The 17,639-nt window shown below is 35.6% G+C and overlaps 1 protein-coding gene across 3 annotated transcripts; it reads left to right on the plus strand.

Moving 5' to 3' along the window:
• The first annotated feature begins 139 nt into the window (after positions 1-139).
• Positions 140-16,591, plus strand: LOC149052068 (adhesion G protein-coupled receptor L4-like). 3 transcript variants are annotated; one of them, XM_089213948.1, is made up of 19 exons: positions 140-205; positions 7,334-7,457; positions 8,363-8,442; positions 8,896-8,955; positions 9,222-9,429; positions 9,955-10,056; positions 10,569-10,656; positions 11,303-11,393; positions 11,562-11,614; positions 12,245-12,368; positions 12,602-12,705; positions 12,927-13,029; positions 13,486-13,636; positions 13,755-13,836; positions 14,237-14,303; positions 14,921-14,997; positions 15,202-15,322; positions 15,451-15,492; positions 15,972-16,591. In XM_089213948.1, exons 2-19 carry the CDS (start codon positions 7,406-7,408, stop codon positions 16,023-16,025), a joined length of 1,659 nt encoding a protein of 552 aa, XP_089070074.1. In that variant the 5' UTR covers positions 140-205; positions 7,334-7,405; the 3' UTR covers positions 16,026-16,591. The 3 variants fall into 3 exon arrangements, with proteins under 3 accessions (XP_089070074.1, XP_089070030.1, XP_089070117.1); XM_089213904.1 differs by lacking the exon at positions 140-205 and adding an exon at positions 5,897-6,283; XM_089213991.1 differs by lacking the exon at positions 140-205 and adding an exon at positions 5,897-6,283 and having other exon boundaries at positions 11,315-11,393.
• Positions 16,592-17,639: the final 1,048 nt, after the last annotated feature.

The raw sequence follows: 17,639 nt of genomic DNA on the forward strand, positions 1-17,639 counted from the left end.
GTAAGAAAAAACATTGAACTGATTATTAACTTTATATCGTCAAGTTTTAGTGTTTCAATAAATATCCGAGTGCTAAGAACCATATTTCGTGTTGCTTGTCTATCTGCAGATCAGAGAACGATTCAAAAGAAAGATGAGCATCGTTTTTCCATCTTCTATAAAAGGAAACTCCACAAGGAAGAGCCCACAGGTCAATCCAAATGAGGTTGGGAATGTATGGGCAATTTAATTGCAGTCATGTGCTGAATTTGAATCGAAATTGTACTTAAGTTACATAACTTGATTCAGCCAACCGGAAATAACAACCAAATACTTAGAACAATCACTTAGTTAACAGCAATAAATCGCTTACGATCGGTCTGAGTTACAATCTGCAAATAAAAAGAGGTCTGTGTCTGCATTATTGTTTGAGCATTCAACTAGTTGTCTTTGTAACCTATCATTTTTACGATAATAAGTTTATTTTCTAGGCGATCGTATATCTGCAGGGAAGAATCATCGAAATAAACCAATCTATAAATTTAAATTCTTGATGGCTCCGTATGCTGATGACTGCTTTGTTTCACTTACTTAGTTTATAAACTTCTTATCAAACACTGTTATTACTTTTAACTATAAGCTATGGATAGTCACTGAAATTATCAGTTTCTAGAAATTCCTAGAATACGTAGTCATGCTGACATGCATACTAAGGAACTTTCTACAAAATTTTATTAGGTTTCGTAGCCACCAAAATGGTTGTTGTAAGCTTCTGGAATTATCTGGAACACTTTGTACAAAAGGACTCAATCGTGCAGCAGTAGTCCTTTTTGTTGTCGGGAGTGACTGATTTTTCAGAGAGTTATCATGAAAGTGAGCCACTTTGGAAGATTGTTAATTTTGAGGAACTTGGGAGACAACTGTGAGATTGCGTCAGTGGTGAGCTAAAATGTAATTTGTAGTGGGCTTAAATAAGCTTATTTAGCATAAAAAGTGTACTTTCTTTAAGAGTCGCTCCTTAGTAAGAATATTAAAGTTGTTTAATAGCGTTCTTTCTGTCGGTTAAATTGTACCGTAACAAAAAAATGCCCATAGCAGTAGCAGCTAAAGTTGACGTTCAAAGCCATATCATGATTCAACCAGGAAAATGACACCGACATTACACTTTCAAATAAACAAATAACTTTTAACGACATCCCCCGTTTAACTCACCTAACCGATTTCACAAGACGCAGACTACACCTTTTCGTTATTATGCTAAAATTATACATTTACCCTTGAAAATGTTTAGACAAGAAACTAAACATGCAGGAATTTAAAGAAGCCCATCCCTAATTCACAGATTTTCCCGGGAAGCCTTTTTTTCCTGATTTAACCAGCCAATTTAAACAGGCACACTAAATCAAAGCCCAAATCTTATCTTTTTAGTTTTCTACCAGCGCTGTCTCTGAATTTACTTCGTAGTGTTCGTAGAAGGTAATTAAGGTTCCGTTTCGTAAAGTACTCAAGTAATTATAAGTAGGCAAGTGAGCTTAATTAGCGAATTGCGAGTTTTGTATTGTAATATATTTTAAGTCATGTTCTGTTCAGTGACGTTATGTAAATAACATTACGCTGTAAGTGAGTGTTACTAAGTGACTCTTAGAATAAGTAAGAATAAGTAAAAGTGACTAATCCAATAAGTGCAGTAATGTAATAAGTAGAGTGATGTCGAGTAGTGTAAGTAGAGTGATGTAATTTAAGTTTAGTTTCGTAAAAATTTTTTTTAAATAAATGTTTATTAAATTAAAAAAAAATTAAAAAATTAAGTTTACATCCAGTTGTTCCTTAATGGACAAATAGATGAATACGCAAATGGTTGAATATATAAACAGATAATTTAAAAAGGACAGAAAAATCCTTATGATTGGATGGTCTTTGATCTGTTATATTTGCCAGTTTTTCTCCTTTTTTTTTTTCGCATCCCTAAGATAAGAAGTGGCATTTTGAATCGAAAATACATCGAATAATTTGGAATTCAATAGGGGCGACGCTAGCCGGAAATGGCATAAACCAAGAGATTGTAAACTCTTGCGCAAACTTCATTAAACAGTGATTAAAGAACTTTTGCACAGAGTAGACAATTTAAAGGAAAAAAAGCTCAGCGATAGTAATGCGGAAAATTTCCCATGGGCCTGGCTTTTAAATATTGCTACAGCGGAGAGGCTAGCATTTGAAGAGGAATTTCTCGGTTTACAACAACCTAGACTACGTTGCACCTCTTTATAAATCAGCATGGATGAAGAAGCGTACGATTTAGGCGGAAGAAGTGATATCTCAAAACGTTTCAAGCTTCGATTGGCTAACTTTATTGCAGCTAAGGCTACTTGATATTTTGACCCCACCGCTCCTTCAAAAATGTTGGACGTCAAACATCTGGACACAAAAGTAATGATCTGCATGACGCTTTTGCATGGAAGAGTTGTTTTGTAGGCTGAACGCTAAACTATGGCCGTTGGCCTCCGTTAGTTTTTTTGATCAATTAACGATCAACTTCACGTAAACTCGCATCGAACTCACGATCTAAGAAAACCGAGAAGGAGTCCTTTGACTCGGAGCTTGCCGTGCTGTAAAAATAATTATACATGTTATTAACACATGAATGAGTTAACCCACCATATTTTTGAGCTGCTTCTCTATAAAATTGGAATTGTAAAAAGTATTTTTAAAACCGTGAAGTTTTCCTATTATATTAAGAAAAACAATGCTTCACATCTGGTGCAAGCTGCTTTTTATCTATTGGTCCGTCTCTGGCGGGAAAAAAAATGGAGGCAAACGCCATGAACAAGCTATCAGAGATCATAATTTGCATTAAATTCTAATTCGTGCAAAAGTGTTTTACAAAGATGCCGTATATCCGCAACTCTCAAGCATGGAGAATCAAATATTAGTGTAACGATACCTTTTAACAGCAACCTTTGCATATCTTGGCCATGATGAAGTGGATAATGCAAGGAACTGAATCCGGCAAAATTTTCAAAACTCTATTAACATATTTTGTGCTGGGTAAGTACCACGCTAGTTATTCGTGTTTGTTGGGCGGTAGCCATCAAATTGCCTGATGAGTACAACTGAGTCTGACAAAGAGAGCAAAACATTTTTTAAAAGTTGTGCGCTTCTTTAGTAACCACCTAATTATATCTTGATTTTTCTTTTGCGAAATATTTATATCGATTTTTGAACGTCCTGTGAAATTTGGCCAAACAAAACCGAAAAAAAAAAATGTCAGTTGGCGGTTATTTGTCACTGTTGGTTAAATCAAAACAAACCAGATTCTAAAGATTTCCGCATTAAACTCTTAGTTTATAAAGATCAGAGAAGGATATATTAAAGTTCACACGGCAACCAGGTGGACAATCAGACATAGTTTGATGCTACACTGGTTTGCAGATTTAATGAATGTAACCGAAGAAGTTACAATTCATAGACCCAACGTTTCGACACTCCTGTCTAGTGCCTTCATCACCCCTGACAGGTGAAGCAGTGTAATTCCACTTTTAACATTTATGCACCTTAAAATGAACTGGGGAAAAAAAAGATAATATCTGATTGATTATCATAATGATTAGTCATAGACTTATTATATTATTATTACATCGGATTGTGATTCAAAACGTAAGTTGAAAGGCAAAACAAAGAAGTCGTAGAATAACGGTGCTACCTGATCTCCTTTTTTCCACTTTTAAAGCCTTCTGCTTCAGTGATGTAGAGGGTTTTGATTTCCATTGTTTGCTAAAATTAATGGTGTCAAAAATACTTTCTCGTCTCCATCATTATCGTTATCACAATTGTTATCATCAGTATACATTTTTTCGTTTATTTATTCATTCATTTAATTTTTCTCGTACAGTGCCAAGAAACCTGTTCCAAAAACTCCTCTTATGTATTTTCGAAAAGCGGAACAAGATGGAATTTCAACTGGTATGTCTGCTGGTACCAGGGAGGTTACTTAGTCTCTATCGAAACTGAAGAAGAATGGCAGTTTATCAGTCATGAGATTCAAAAGCGTATTGCTTGGAATACTAGTGCATGGCATATTGGTTTAGGGAAGAGAGCCGGAATTTGGACCTGGGAGAGTGGACAACAACTAAATATTTTGAAATGGCGTGATTCTGAGCCAAGAGGTAACGACAAGTGCGCGCCGCGACCCAATTTCCTGTAACACGAAATTCCCAGATCACTGAAAACCTTCTAAAATCGTCTTTCTCAAGAACCATCCTGGACATATAGTCAACTGTTTTACGGTAAATACATTCGCCGTTCGTCATTTTACAGTTTCCTCACACTTTTTTAAATTTTGTCCGGAAGAATCCGAAGTGTCACGCTTGGATCTTTCAGAGTCAGCGAAAAGGACAACGTTCAAATTTTTTCACTTTCTAGAAGCGCTTGAGTATTCTAAATGAAGATAAACTTTTTCAAATAGAAATTGGTATTTTTGAAAGACAAATATGGAAAAATATCAGAATGTTGGACGCTTAGTTATTCGGAAACTGTGTCCGGTGAAAATTTTCTTAGTGTCACGATTGGATCTCTTCTCACTCTGTGTACAAGGTCAGCGAAACGGACAACGTTAGAATTTTTTCACTTTGTAGAAGCGCTTCAGGATTGTAAATGAAGATAGAATATTTTCCAACGAAAAATTGGTATATTTCAGAGAGAAATATGGAGTTATTTGAGGAACGTGTCCAGCCGTGTCATTGAACAGTTTTTGAATGCCAAGCGTTTGGATGGCTTCGCACTCTGTAGACAGGGTTAGTGAAAAACATCAAGTTCGAAATTTTTTAGGCTGCCGGGAAGCGCTTGAGGATTGTAATTAAAGGTAGAACATTTTCGTATTAATATGTTTTGGATCTCGAAGAGAAATATGGAAAAATATCGAACTGCCGGACGTTTAATTATTTTAAGTTTAGTCACTTCATAACAGGAACGTCAGCGACATTGACAGTTTGCGTCACAATTCTTTTTTGCTGCTTTGCATGGGCAACAACCACGACCACTCTTTCGAGCAAAAGCTCCTCTCTATGGGCAGGAAACTTCAACTGACCCTTGGTCCTATTTAACAAGGATGGCAAGCTTGATGAATGGATGATCAACATTTTAACCTTATTTGAAATACTTGCAAGTTCCTCTTTAGCAACAACCGATCCATAAGCGTTTACTGCCTCGGAATCTACAAAATCAATGGATTCATCCGATTCCATGCCGGATTAAAACGTATAGAACTGTTTTGAACAGATTTATTTTGACAAGCTCTTCAAATTCATCTGAGAAAACGCATAAGGAAGACTTATAATAAAAACTGGTTCGAATCATATTTCAGAATGAATGTCGCTGAGTCAGTATATCAGATCCAGCGCATCACTATGAATGTTAAATATTCTATTCCGTTCGCTAGAAAATCATTTGTAAGATGAGGGTAATATCACTGCAGATGTGCATTCCAGGACCTTAAAAAGAACACTTAGGCCTTCAAATATTTGACTTTCCTCTGGTTTCGAATTATTTTGCGAAAAAAATTCTTGTATTGCGCACGTGGCAATATAAAAATCCAAAGCAGCTCGATTTTTAAACTTATTAGCCTCAAGCAATGTGACATTTTCAAGGTAATTTAGTGTTATCAACTGAGTTGATGACGTCAACTGACCACCGTGAGGATTTAAAAGGCTGACGTGTCGAGCGTTAACCCTTTCGTCAGAGGGATTGGAAGCCAACACCGTTGATAACACTAAATTACCCTGTTATACTCTTCTACCGACGCAGCACCACAGTTTCTTTAGAAACTTACCCCCTTTTAACATTTTTCATCCGCAAAGAAACTCTGCTTACTATGGAGCTTTTTATAATTAAGGAAGCCTCCATTCCTCCCACGTATAGCTGGGAAATGAATTATTATTACTTTTTTTTATTTTACTTTTTTTGATGGCACTTAGAGACTGAACGTGGACCGTAATCATAGTTTACACAAGTGTGTTTTAGCAGATTGACATTTAAAATGGTTCAACCGTTTTATGAAAAAAGGTTATTTGCCTTTCTCAGGAATAAATTAAGGTCCTGAAAGCTTCACCTGCTTTTAAGAGCAATCCAACCATTAACTATGAACTAGACATTTTTTTTTTAATAACAGCTTTTTCCTATTTCCAGAGAAGTGCTCTGTGTCGGGATCTACACTTATTATCCAAGGTACAGAGAAATATATTTTCTTGTAAGTCAGTTTGAATTTTACTCCAAAAGATGAACGACGAAATCTTCAAATTAAAAGTCAGAGGTATTTCAGCTTTTCTCATTTCATACAGATGTTGTTGTTCATCTTGGCTATATGGATAAATGAAGGTTTAATCGTTTATCTTGCGACCAACTGCAACTGATAAACCGACTCTAAATCGTGAGACAAAATGATCAACCATTTAATAATTGTTTCCCCAAATTATTTTGCTGATTTTTTGAACGAAAAGATTGCACCGTATGAAATAATTTAACTTCGTCACGTTTCTTGAAAAAGATGACCAGTGTAGCTGTCATATCTGGTTACCAAGACGACTGCGTTATCTTCTCAATTGTGAGATGTAAATGAAAAAAAAGGCGTGTATATTGCATACGTTGAAGAAGTCGTGCCTTTGAAGCAAGACAATTTCTATTCTTCTTACATCTAGATATGTATTTTTGCTCCCGTTTTCTTAATTCTGACTTCAGTATTTATGCATTTGTAGTATAGAAAGGAACTTACAAGTAAAATAGAAAGCAGGTGGTTAAAAACGGGTACGCGCACATTTTAAGCCAGGACTGCGTGAATTTTGATGAGGGCGAGTAATTGTGAGACAGTTGAGAACTACTCCGTTTCTTAATGATCACGTACAACAAATATATCAAAACATCATGGAACGAATTCCTTGAATGCGTTGGTAAGGTTTCAGTGCAGTCGGCTTGAACGAAAGAAAAGTTGGTTGCTGAAAGGATAATATTTCAATTTATGGGTGTTTAAAGACTTCTAGAAAAGTGTTCCTAAATATTCACTTAAATTATTTTGCCATTTTAATATTCAAATTTCCTTGATGAAGGGACGCTTCTGTTAAAATGCAACATAAACGTTCAGATATCTTTAATTTGCATGACAGTCAATTTTGCGCTTCAAGCCATAAACATAATAAAAGCCCTATAAAAGCCTCACTGTAGACGTAAAAACAACAAGGCAAGCTAAATTCATTCTTTTACAGGAGAAAGCTCTTTTCAGAATTAACTAACAGCAATCTTGCACTGATCTCAAAGATATTTATAATATATAAGCACAACACGGAAATAATATTTTGGTTGCTTTTAGATAACTCGCTGATCTCAACACGTTAATTGGTCTGACTGAAGGCGAAGGGGCAACAAATTAACCTCAAAACAAATGGGTGATTTCCATAAATTTACCGCAACTCTATTGCTGGTCTCTTCATTAGGTGAGTGTGGATTCTGTTGTGAAGATTATTACTCATTCTTTTCGCGAATTTGATCTTGCAATAGGGGTCAAGGACTCTTTTTACTTTCATATTCTTTGTATCTACATATCCCAGTCAATTGGACGTAGCAAAACATTGCGGATAAGAATTAGTACCTTAAACTACCGGAAAAGTTTGGCTAAAAGTCGATTAGTTATTTTTTTTTCAGCGTTTCCTTTCTATGTTTCTCCCAAGTTACTCGCGTATTTATTCAATTTTTTCTCAACCATCTGCTCACTGACCTAAGAAAAACCGAAACCGTATTAAATGCGCTCTGATCGGTTTAAAAATGTGAGTTTCTCGAGTAAATTTTGGCAGACCAATTTGTTTATTTGAGACATTCTGAAAAATTCTACCCAAAAATATATAATGAGTCAGGGCATAAATATATTTGCGCGAGACAACTTCCGCGCAAAACGGTTGCATCTGTCAGGCAAACCACTTAATGAACATTTTGCTTTGAAAACCTTAAAGATTGTGTGAAGTAATTTGCACATTTAATAACGCAGCGCAGTGAATGTAGATTTGTAACTGTGGTTACTACAAATGTAATCTGGTATGCAATGGAAATGATTGCACACAAACATGCAACTCTGATACATACCGGATAATCGAACAGTGAATGAAGGGAGTAGGTTTCTAAAGAAACTGAGTTGCTGCTTTGGTTGAGAGTACTGCAAGACAGTTTGGTTTTATCAAGTGAGTAGATAATGCAAAGACGGGTGTCCTCTCTTCTTAGAGCAAATAGTGTAATGTGGTTTTCTGGAGAAGACACCGGCTGATCACTTCTTCAAAGCAAAGTTTTGACCTTATAACGATACGTAGATATAAAAATGATTCAACTCTACGCTGAGCTTATTTTCCAGCTATATTTCAAGTACAAAGAGCAACTAGTTCACCACAACTTCGTACAAAATCAAAACAGACTTCAAAAACAGAAGAATTGGTAGGTATTGCTTAAACATGCATATACCCTAGTGACATGCATAGACAATATCGCACTAGTTACTGTAACATGCAGCTCATTTTCAAGTATGATAATTTTACAATATGTCATTTTTAATTTATCATAAGGATCATCAACATCATCGTCATGATCGCTATCTTTTTTATAATTATGTTTTCTAGTATTTTATTTTTATCACTATTATTATTGCTTAGAGATGATTTTGCGCTGTATTATTTGGTTTTCTTTCTGTTTTTTTTTTCCGTTGGATTGTTTGGTTCTTGTCTATTGTTTTGTTTTTTGTTTCATTTGTTATTTTTGTTTGCTTTTTTGCATATTATTTCAAGAATTTTAAAACAGTGAGTTGGAAGTGTCGAGATAACTTTAATGAACGAGCATTTGGTATCTGTTTCATACTCTTTCGCACTAATTTGATATGTCATCTTGCTACAGACAAATAATTTTACCCTGGCATTGAATAAAACATATATTCAACAAGATAGCTCTTTGCAGGTATGTTGAAGTTTTACATTCTATTTATTATATTTCTAAGAAAAACATTTTTAATTTTCAACTTTACTCCATCATCATCGTTCACTGTACCTACTGTTATAATCTATCTGGTATTCCTGCTCGCACGGAATTGGTCTAAACGCGTCACGCGACAGAATATGCCCAAAAAAATTGTTATAAGAGAAAAGTAATCATAAGCATTAATCTTGTGGTAATTACAACGAAAAAACACTTTGCTCATTGAATTTCAATCCATCCCTTTGCAGAACGTTCTCGATTTGTTGCAAGATACTCTGGCCAAGTATAAAGATATATCCTTTACAGAAGTTCAAAATAATGTTATAACCGAGCGGAAACGGATAGAGTTGATATACACAACGGCAGATGCCTTTCAGACCTTTGCTCTGAAGTATGGCTGGTACCACCTCAACGAATCAACGCCAGTGTTAAGGAGGAAATATGAGAGAATCCGTGGTATGCTGAAGTTTGTTCTTCTGTTTGTTATGTTTTGTAAAGGAGAAGAAACTGAACATCCTAAATGACAAACAAAAATAAAGTCAGACTAGGATACATTAAAAAAATGATCCTATAACACTAGAGGTGGAATACACGTTGAGATTCAAGGATGGGCTTGATAGCGTATGATGGAAATCTTGGATGACATACAAAAATGAAGTCATACCAAGGTGAAGCCTAACCTTTTTTTGTTTGTTTAAGCTACTAATACCTCTTTCAAATTTTTGGTAACTTATTCATAACACAATCTGTTTTAAGTATCTACTGGTGCAAGTACTACAGACTCATCATAGGCATACATAACTAATCCCATAGCACTAGAGGCGGGATGCATGTGGAAGTTCAGGGATGAACTCGATCTTGTATCGTACTTATATTGCGCATTGAATATTACAAATATTTATTCAATAATATTCTCATGATATTTTATGATATTTCTGTTAGTATCTATTTTTAAACCTCATCATTCCTCCTTTATAACAGTTCGTATTCGGAAACGTCTAAGACGAGATTTTGACGACTTTCACCTCGGTGAATCATCAAGTGAAACTGTTAACATCCCATCTGAAAACTTTAAAAGAAACGGTAGGTAACTGACCATGATGAGACGAGAAGCAACTTGACTCTGATTTTGAGCTTAGCGAGGAGATTTTCTTTTTGTTTTTGTTTTTTTGTTGTTGTTGTAGCGTTTCCAGGCAAACAGGTTCCATGAATATTATATTTAGATCTACGAAGCTTCCGATAGCTTTTTCTATCAGTGAGTGGGGCTGGAGGGAGGCAAAACATCTCAGAATATAAATATGCAATCCTTTTACTTGTAAAGTTCAACCACCCACTGAAAATAAAACTCTATCCCACCAATGTAGGAAGTGACATTTTCTAAAGAGAAACTCTTCTGATAAATACAAGGAAAATAACAATGGGCCATGTACTGCAGAATGCTTTGAAACTTTCGAAAAAGTCATCAATTTTCTCACAGAAGAGTATCTTTTAAGTTGTTTTCATTGCCACCTCTACCTGCACATGGAGTACGATTTACTCGCAGTCCATTCAACTCACGGATACGTTTTGAACTGCTTCTATGTTTTTTCTTAAAGGTTCAGTGATTGTCGTCATCATATACAAAGACCTACATGAACTGTTAAGAAGGAGGGAATTAAATAACGCTGACTTAAAGAAAAGGAGGTAATATTTTCTGTACGTTTATGTTCATTACGATTAGAAACTATTGATTCAGAAACTGTCCATAAAATCTGTGACTTCCTGGGTGTAGTGTGGTGTAATGCGTTACATAATGTCACATAGCGTCACTACTGTAAGAAATTTCCAATCATGCCGTAAATCTACTCTCGTGAGTAAAAGTAAAATAAGTCTTTACGGTTATTTTACGCTAAATATATCATCTTGATTATTGAATAAAATACAGTTGAATTAGAGGAATGAGAGTGTTTCGCGTTTAGGAATTATATTCTGCCTCGCACCTTTCTTATTCATGGTACAGCATTTAGATGACAACTACGATGAAAGAGGCGATGGCAGAAGGAAGAAAAAAGACCCACTGACAATTATTTTTCAATGATAGTGGTGGTCAGATAAACAAAATGATAAGTTTTAGCCCTTCCATGAATTGCACCTGAGGAAGACTGGTACTAAACCAATAAAATCACTCGGGAGCAAAAAAGCCGTTAAAGGCAGTATTCCTTCTTCTGCACTGGCTAGCGTCTACCCTGATATTTTTTTTTATTGGCTCAATAGAGATAATCATATTGGGCCTATTGGATTATTTCCTAAAGCGAACCCTACTCGATGGTTTTATTTCTTTAACATTCAGGCGTCTTAACAGCTTGGTAATGGCAGTCGCAATGGATCCGAAGCCAAGACGTTTGATACGAAATGTCGTCATGAGGTTTAGAAATCAAAAGGTAAAAAAAATCTACTTAGAATTGAAATAATATGAAATACATGATGAAATATTTCAACGAATGAAAATACGAAAAAAAGGTACATTGAGAGAAAACTATACTTTTAATGATTAGCTGTTCTTGAATTTTTTACTGTTAGTCTGAATGAAACAGTATCTTATTCATTAGCTTCTTGACGCCACCAGAAATTGTGTGTATTGGAAAGTGTTTGATTCCAAAAGGTAAGAATAACTATTCTGTGGTAGCCAGCAGTATTTTATAGTACTAAATCAAAACTTTTGTCCTCGGCGAACGTGTTCATTGTATGACCTAAAACATGTTTAGCGATTGTCTAATAAATTTAAAATGCCCCAGGCAGTCGATTCATGGCACATCGATTCTTAAGCTTCATGTGAAAACTTAGTCAATTATATTATCTCATTTTATCTAATTTTTATTGCCTAGTTTTCCCATTTAATTTCCCTCTTTTTGGATTATTCTGAAAGACTTTGATATAGCGGATGTCTTGGTGGCCATCTTAGATAATGTTATGCTTTGAGTTAGCCGAAGTACTTAACCTTCTCATCCATTGCCCCTGCGTTCCATTGGCTCATCTTCCTAATCTTGCATAATGAATTGGACGCTATCTTTCAAAAGATGAGTGATTTCAAATGGCTGAGTCGTAGCAGGAACCGAAATGCGCCTCACGATTCCTTCCTTGTTTAAACACCAGCAAATGGGCGACTGAAAAGACAGGCTGATTAACTTAGATGACTCCAAGCAGCAGAACCTACTCTCAATAAATAGTTAAGGGAAAATGTCTCACATATTCGTCGTTTCATGCATAAAGCTAACATGTCGCTTGTTTTTAGTATTGACGGGTGGTCAGTTGAGGGATGTCAGGTATCTAAAAGAAAACCAGACTACACAGAGTGCAGCTGCAACCATCTGACTCACTTTGCAGTTCTTTTCGACTTTGGCAGCGCTTCAGCAGAGGTAATGATGTTTGTCTGTTCATCTGGTAACATGAGTGATGATGTTTCATTGTGGCCATATTTACTTAAAGGCGGGAAGATAAGTCATTTTTATGAACGGGGCTGTTATGCTACTTTAAAATGGAAATATAAGTAACAAATAAAAAAAATTGAAACCTTTCTTTCGGATGATATCAATTTCGTCATCACTATCATTTTGCTTTTCTTTTGCCTGTTGTTACGATGACAAAATAGACGACAGAGAAAGATGAGAAGATCTTGACGATTCTCACCTACGTGGGACTGATCTTGTCGCTCATTGGAATAATTCTTACTTTAGCTTCCTATGCTCTCCTCACGTAAGTAAAACGTTTTTTTTTTCTGTTATGGAATTATTTTACTACACTTGGTATTCTCCAACTATGACCTGTTTAGTTTTAGCTTGATTTCTCTTATCTTAGTTCATTTCCTTTTCGTTTGTGATACTGTTGTATAGTTTCTTACTTAATATAAATAATATATATCCACTTTCCTCTTTATGTCTATCAATGCAACCTGTATTTCTTTTCTTTATCACCAGCGATGTGCATCAGCCGCTGTCTCAAGTGAGGTTAAGTCTCGTTGCCTCACTGGGACTTGGCCAGATAATGTTTCTTGCTGGGATAAATGCCACACAGGATAAAGTAAACGCTTGGTTTTTTTGTTTTTTTTGTTTTTTGTATTGTTTTTGATAATTGATTTTTTTTGTTTTTAAAAAAGTACAACTTAAAACAAAGTCAGTAAAAGCTTTTTTAACTATCTGGCAGTGAATTCATAGGAGGAGTCTTAGCTCTAGTCGCATTTTTTAGGATTTGAACAGATTTATGTTTCTTGTGATTAGTATTGATCACAGCTCGACAGAAAGGGGGGAGGAGGGGGGTTGAGAAATTGTCATAGGAAACAGGTATTTATGAAGTAACAGATTCATGTTGGCATGATCAAGACCTACTAAATAAAAATTTAACTTGTGGGGAAAATAAAGGCTATATTTGATATAAAATATCGAAAGCTATTAAAAAACCTTTTTAAAAGGAATCCTAATAGAAATAGAAATAGAACAGTTACTGTTCTTAAAAGCTCAGTCTACTTTTGATTTTCAGGGTGTTTGTGTCGCAGTGGCAGCCCTGATGCAGTACTTTCTCATGTCAGCCTTTTGCTGGATGCTTGTTGAAGGAATTTATCTTTACTTATTTGTCGTCAAAGTTTATAATATAAATGAGAAGATGGCCATGTACCATGCTTGTTCTTGGGGTAAGCTCTTCCACTATTGCAACAATTACTAAAGGCAATATCAAGTTTTCGTTATCAAAATGATATTGATACGTGGTGATTTCACTGTCTTTAAAACTTTGCTTTTCGTTGATTGTAGCTTTTCCAGCTGTTATGGTCAGTATTTCGCTGATAATTTCTTTAGCGAGGGACGAAATCAGTAGTTTTGTCAGCGAAGAATAGTAAGTATCCCTATCTATTTATTTAAGTTACATTATCATTTTTTTGGAGACAATTCAGCCCACTTCAGCTTTAAAGCTGGTTCATTTGGGAACTATTTATAAGATAACACGACCACACCACAACACCAGGAGCCACGTTCTCTACTCCCTGCAAGAAATGAGTGGGTTCTGTAACGTGCCCTGCTAACCAGCACAGGGAAGATGCAGGAGACGGGGCCTACAGTTTATCGTCCTTATTCGAGAACAATAGAATGTCTAACCATTCGCGGATGTCATAGCAAAGGCGACACATTCTCCTCTCCCTCTTCTCTTCTACTTCAACTCGCCATTTACACCTTTGTGTGATGGCTTGATTCAACTTCAAGACTAATATAATTATGTAATTTGTGTTGTGAATAAGCTGCTGGCTCTCCAACGCAAACCATTCTATCTGGATATTTGCTGTTTTTGTTGTGACAGTGGAAGTTGTAAGTAGATCACAGTTTTTAATCATAACTGATAGTCTCCCTAACATTTGCACAATCTAATTATTCTTAGGAGGAGGCTTTTGAATCAATACCAGTGGGCCAAAGCTATTCTATATGACAGTCTAAAAAAGGCCTGTTTGCTGTGCGGTCTCAGCTAAAAAAATGCATTTTCTTTATTTGTCTGAATCTAACGTTGATATCTCAATCATAAATTAGGAAAGAAGCACACGAACACAATAGCTCTCCAAGACCGTTGATTGCAAGGGCTTTCGGGAAAAGGGCCTACTGACTTGTAGACAACACTCAGCTCGAATCAGATGACGACTTCTAATCAAATTGCCAAACAATTTTCCTAAACTGAAATATCAATCTGCTTAATATTGAATAAAATTTCAACTTGAATATTGCACTCTGGTGTTCTGATGGGTTCAATGAACTCCAGTTATTAGCTGATATTGCGAGTCACCTTATATGGTAATGTATTACAACAATGATTGCATTAGCACTCGTTGGATACGAAATAGGTTATAGCCAACTCAGGGCTACGCGCCTCGTTGGCTTTCTACCATCTCAGTCATATCCATGTTTAGGGTATTTTAAATATTACTACTTTGTAGCTTAACTTGCTAATTCTGGCCAGAGTTGTAAAAGAAATGTCCGGAAGACAGTCAGCTCCAGAAAATCATCAGATACGGTAAGAGTAAACATAAACGTCAGGGACTGGAAAATGATAACACTAACATTAACAACAATAAAGACAACAACAAAAAACGGCTTGTTCGTTAATTCCTCTCATTTTGTTTTGCATCGCTTTTTTATTGTTTTTTTTTTTGTTCCTTTTTTGTTATTTCTTTTTTTTGTTACTGTTTGTTTTACTGTTCTTTCTTTTATTTTACAGACTTTGCATCAAGACATGTGTAGTAATGATTCCCTTACTGGGTGTCACGTGGTTATTTGGTATCTTTTCGACGTTTCACAAAGCTTTTGCCTACATCTTTACCATCTTCAACTCAACTCAGGTAAGCCATTATTATGATTTACTAGTCACAATTAGTGAGCTCATTAAATAAGTAAACCTCAAAATTAACAGCCTCGTCATATTTTAGGTACTCGCATCATTTAGAGGTGCATCTTATTCTTTTTACAGGGATTTCTCATTTTTGTATTGCATTGTGTGCGAAACAGTCAGGTAAGTACAAGTAGCTTTATTCATCGTTTAAATTAATCTTTGAGCTTGATTTTGATTGCAATTATTGTCGATGATTTTATTCAAACTCCAAGCCATAAAAAGACTCATTATCTTAACACAGTTACCGCCTGAAGGTAATGCATGATGGAAAAATCTTACCGTGGTCGTTATTGTGGCTAAAGATTAGACGTAAAATTATGGTAATGATCGCATTTTACACTGTCAGAGACCATATTAGCCTTCTTAGAATTGTCTTCAAATGCGCAAGTCACCCACTGACCCCAAAATTTTCAATCGTGATAAGCAGCCTGGCCGTTTAAAGAAGTCGTAACGTAGGTCCTTTTTGCTTTTTCTATCACTTGAGAGCCCTGTTGAAGTGTGACCCTTAGGCTACTCTTTGGAATATCATAACGAGTAATTTTCAGACACCTTTTTCCAGGCTGAGACTAAAACTTCATGATATCTTTTCCTTTTTGCAGATTAAAGAGCGTTTAAATAGAAAGTTTAACGCTATATTCCCAGCTACAAATTGAGCAATCTCAAGTTTATAAAAGTGAAGAACTAAAGGAATGCCAGCATCGCACCATATCTCATCTATATACGGCATCAATAATCATAGGTGGAAGAGATTGGTGGCAGAGATTAATGAAGTTAATGGAGTGATCTGCGAGTCCTTTAGCTGTCGAGGCGATGTTCTACACGAAGACAATTTTTAAAACGTATTCGTAGTTCTAGAAACTTTTAATATGAGTTGTACTTAACAAAAAAGTATGGAGTGAACAGGGACCAAGAACACTATTGCATTCAAGTTAAAAGGGATGGAATGATGAACTTCAGTCATACATATAGGATGCCGCCTTTAAGAAACTTTCTCTGCTTTAAAATGTTTTTTTTTAAAATATCGGGCTCCGCTATAACGCTTCATTCACAAAATGGTTGCTTAAATGCTAGACTAGGAAAATCAGGCTTAACATAATTTCAAACAATCACCACATGGTTTCATTGAAGTACTAAAAGCAGTAAAGTCCTCAACCAAGATGGGAGCTGGTTATCATGTAAATTGTACTTATAGGATAGTTATGATGTACGTACAACTATTCAAACGCGACTAACTTATCATGTACGTATCTCTGAGAAATTTACTTCAAATTTCAAATTCTAAACTTTGAGCAAGTAAACAACTGTACAGATACAAGGAGCGATTTGTTTGTCCGCTTGTTTTTTTTAAGTTTTTGACTGGGTTCTCAGCTTCTCGTCATTTTTAATTGATTTTTAAAAGGATCGAAACAAGCACAGACGAATAGTCTTTTCCAACCATTAGAAAAAAAATTAAAAAAAAAAAACCAACTGAGCATTCAGAAGTATGCAACCTTTTCCAAGATGACTGCCTATGACACCTTGCAGTTCTTCAGGTATGCTAGTGAACGGAATATCTGTGTTCCTGTGAAGTAGGTGTTTTAAGGAATCCCACAGAGCTATAAATTAGGCCTGAAGGGATTCGATCCATAGATAATTTAACCCAATTAATGAACACCACACGATTTTAAACAAATTTAAACGAATTTGGCCTAATTTAGACTGCGTGGCTAATTACATAATGAATGTGATCACGAGCTTCTAAAGTTTGGTGCCGAAGCCGCGGGACACCTGAAACAGATATCATGGAAAAACACCAAATGTTTTTTGAGATTTCTCCCTGAAAGGCTTACATTGGTTAAAAACTATCGTATGCATATCGTCTACCTGTGGCTCTTTTAAAGGGATACTTAAGGAATGATGAAATTGAAAGAATCTGCGCGCAATTAGTTAACACCATGAGAAAGTTAATTAAACGAGTGTGAAGAAAAGATTGAACTGATTATTGTTTCATTAAATAGTGGGGACTTGAGAAACACAATCGTCATGGAAACAAAATATTTAATGGAAAGAGCATTACGAACGATGTATGTGTTTTAAAACCTTGTGTACTTTCCAAGAAGTTAACTGCAAAATAAGAATACACGATCCTATCAAAGACTGGAAATAAAGCATACTTAATGAGCTTCAGTTTTTCCTTCCAAGTTTTTTATAAATTTGGCCATCTTGACCATTTGCACTTGTTGATATTCATCAAGCTGATCGGATTGTTTTGTTTTTGTTAGACAGGG

This window comes from Pocillopora damicornis, chromosome 1 (genome assembly GCF_964200805.1).
Source record: "Pocillopora damicornis chromosome 1, jaPocDami1.2, whole genome shotgun sequence".
In the NCBI taxonomy this organism is placed as follows: domain Eukaryota; kingdom Metazoa; phylum Cnidaria; class Anthozoa; order Scleractinia; family Pocilloporidae; genus Pocillopora; species Pocillopora damicornis.

Excerpts from the sequence above, each read along its gene's own strand:
- LOC149052068 (XM_089213948.1), top strand. The coding sequence starts at position 7,406 with ATGGGTGATTTCCATAAATTTACCGCAACTCTATTGCTGGTCTCTTCA. Across the intron at positions 8,956-9,221 it reads AACAAGATAGCTCTTTGCAG|AACGTTCTCGATTTGTTGCA; the intron begins GTATGTTGAAGT and ends ATCCCTTTGCAG. Across the intron at positions 13,837-14,236 it reads AGTTTTGTCAGCGAAGAATA|CTGCTGGCTCTCCAACGCAA; the intron begins GTAAGTATCCCT and ends GTTGTGAATAAG.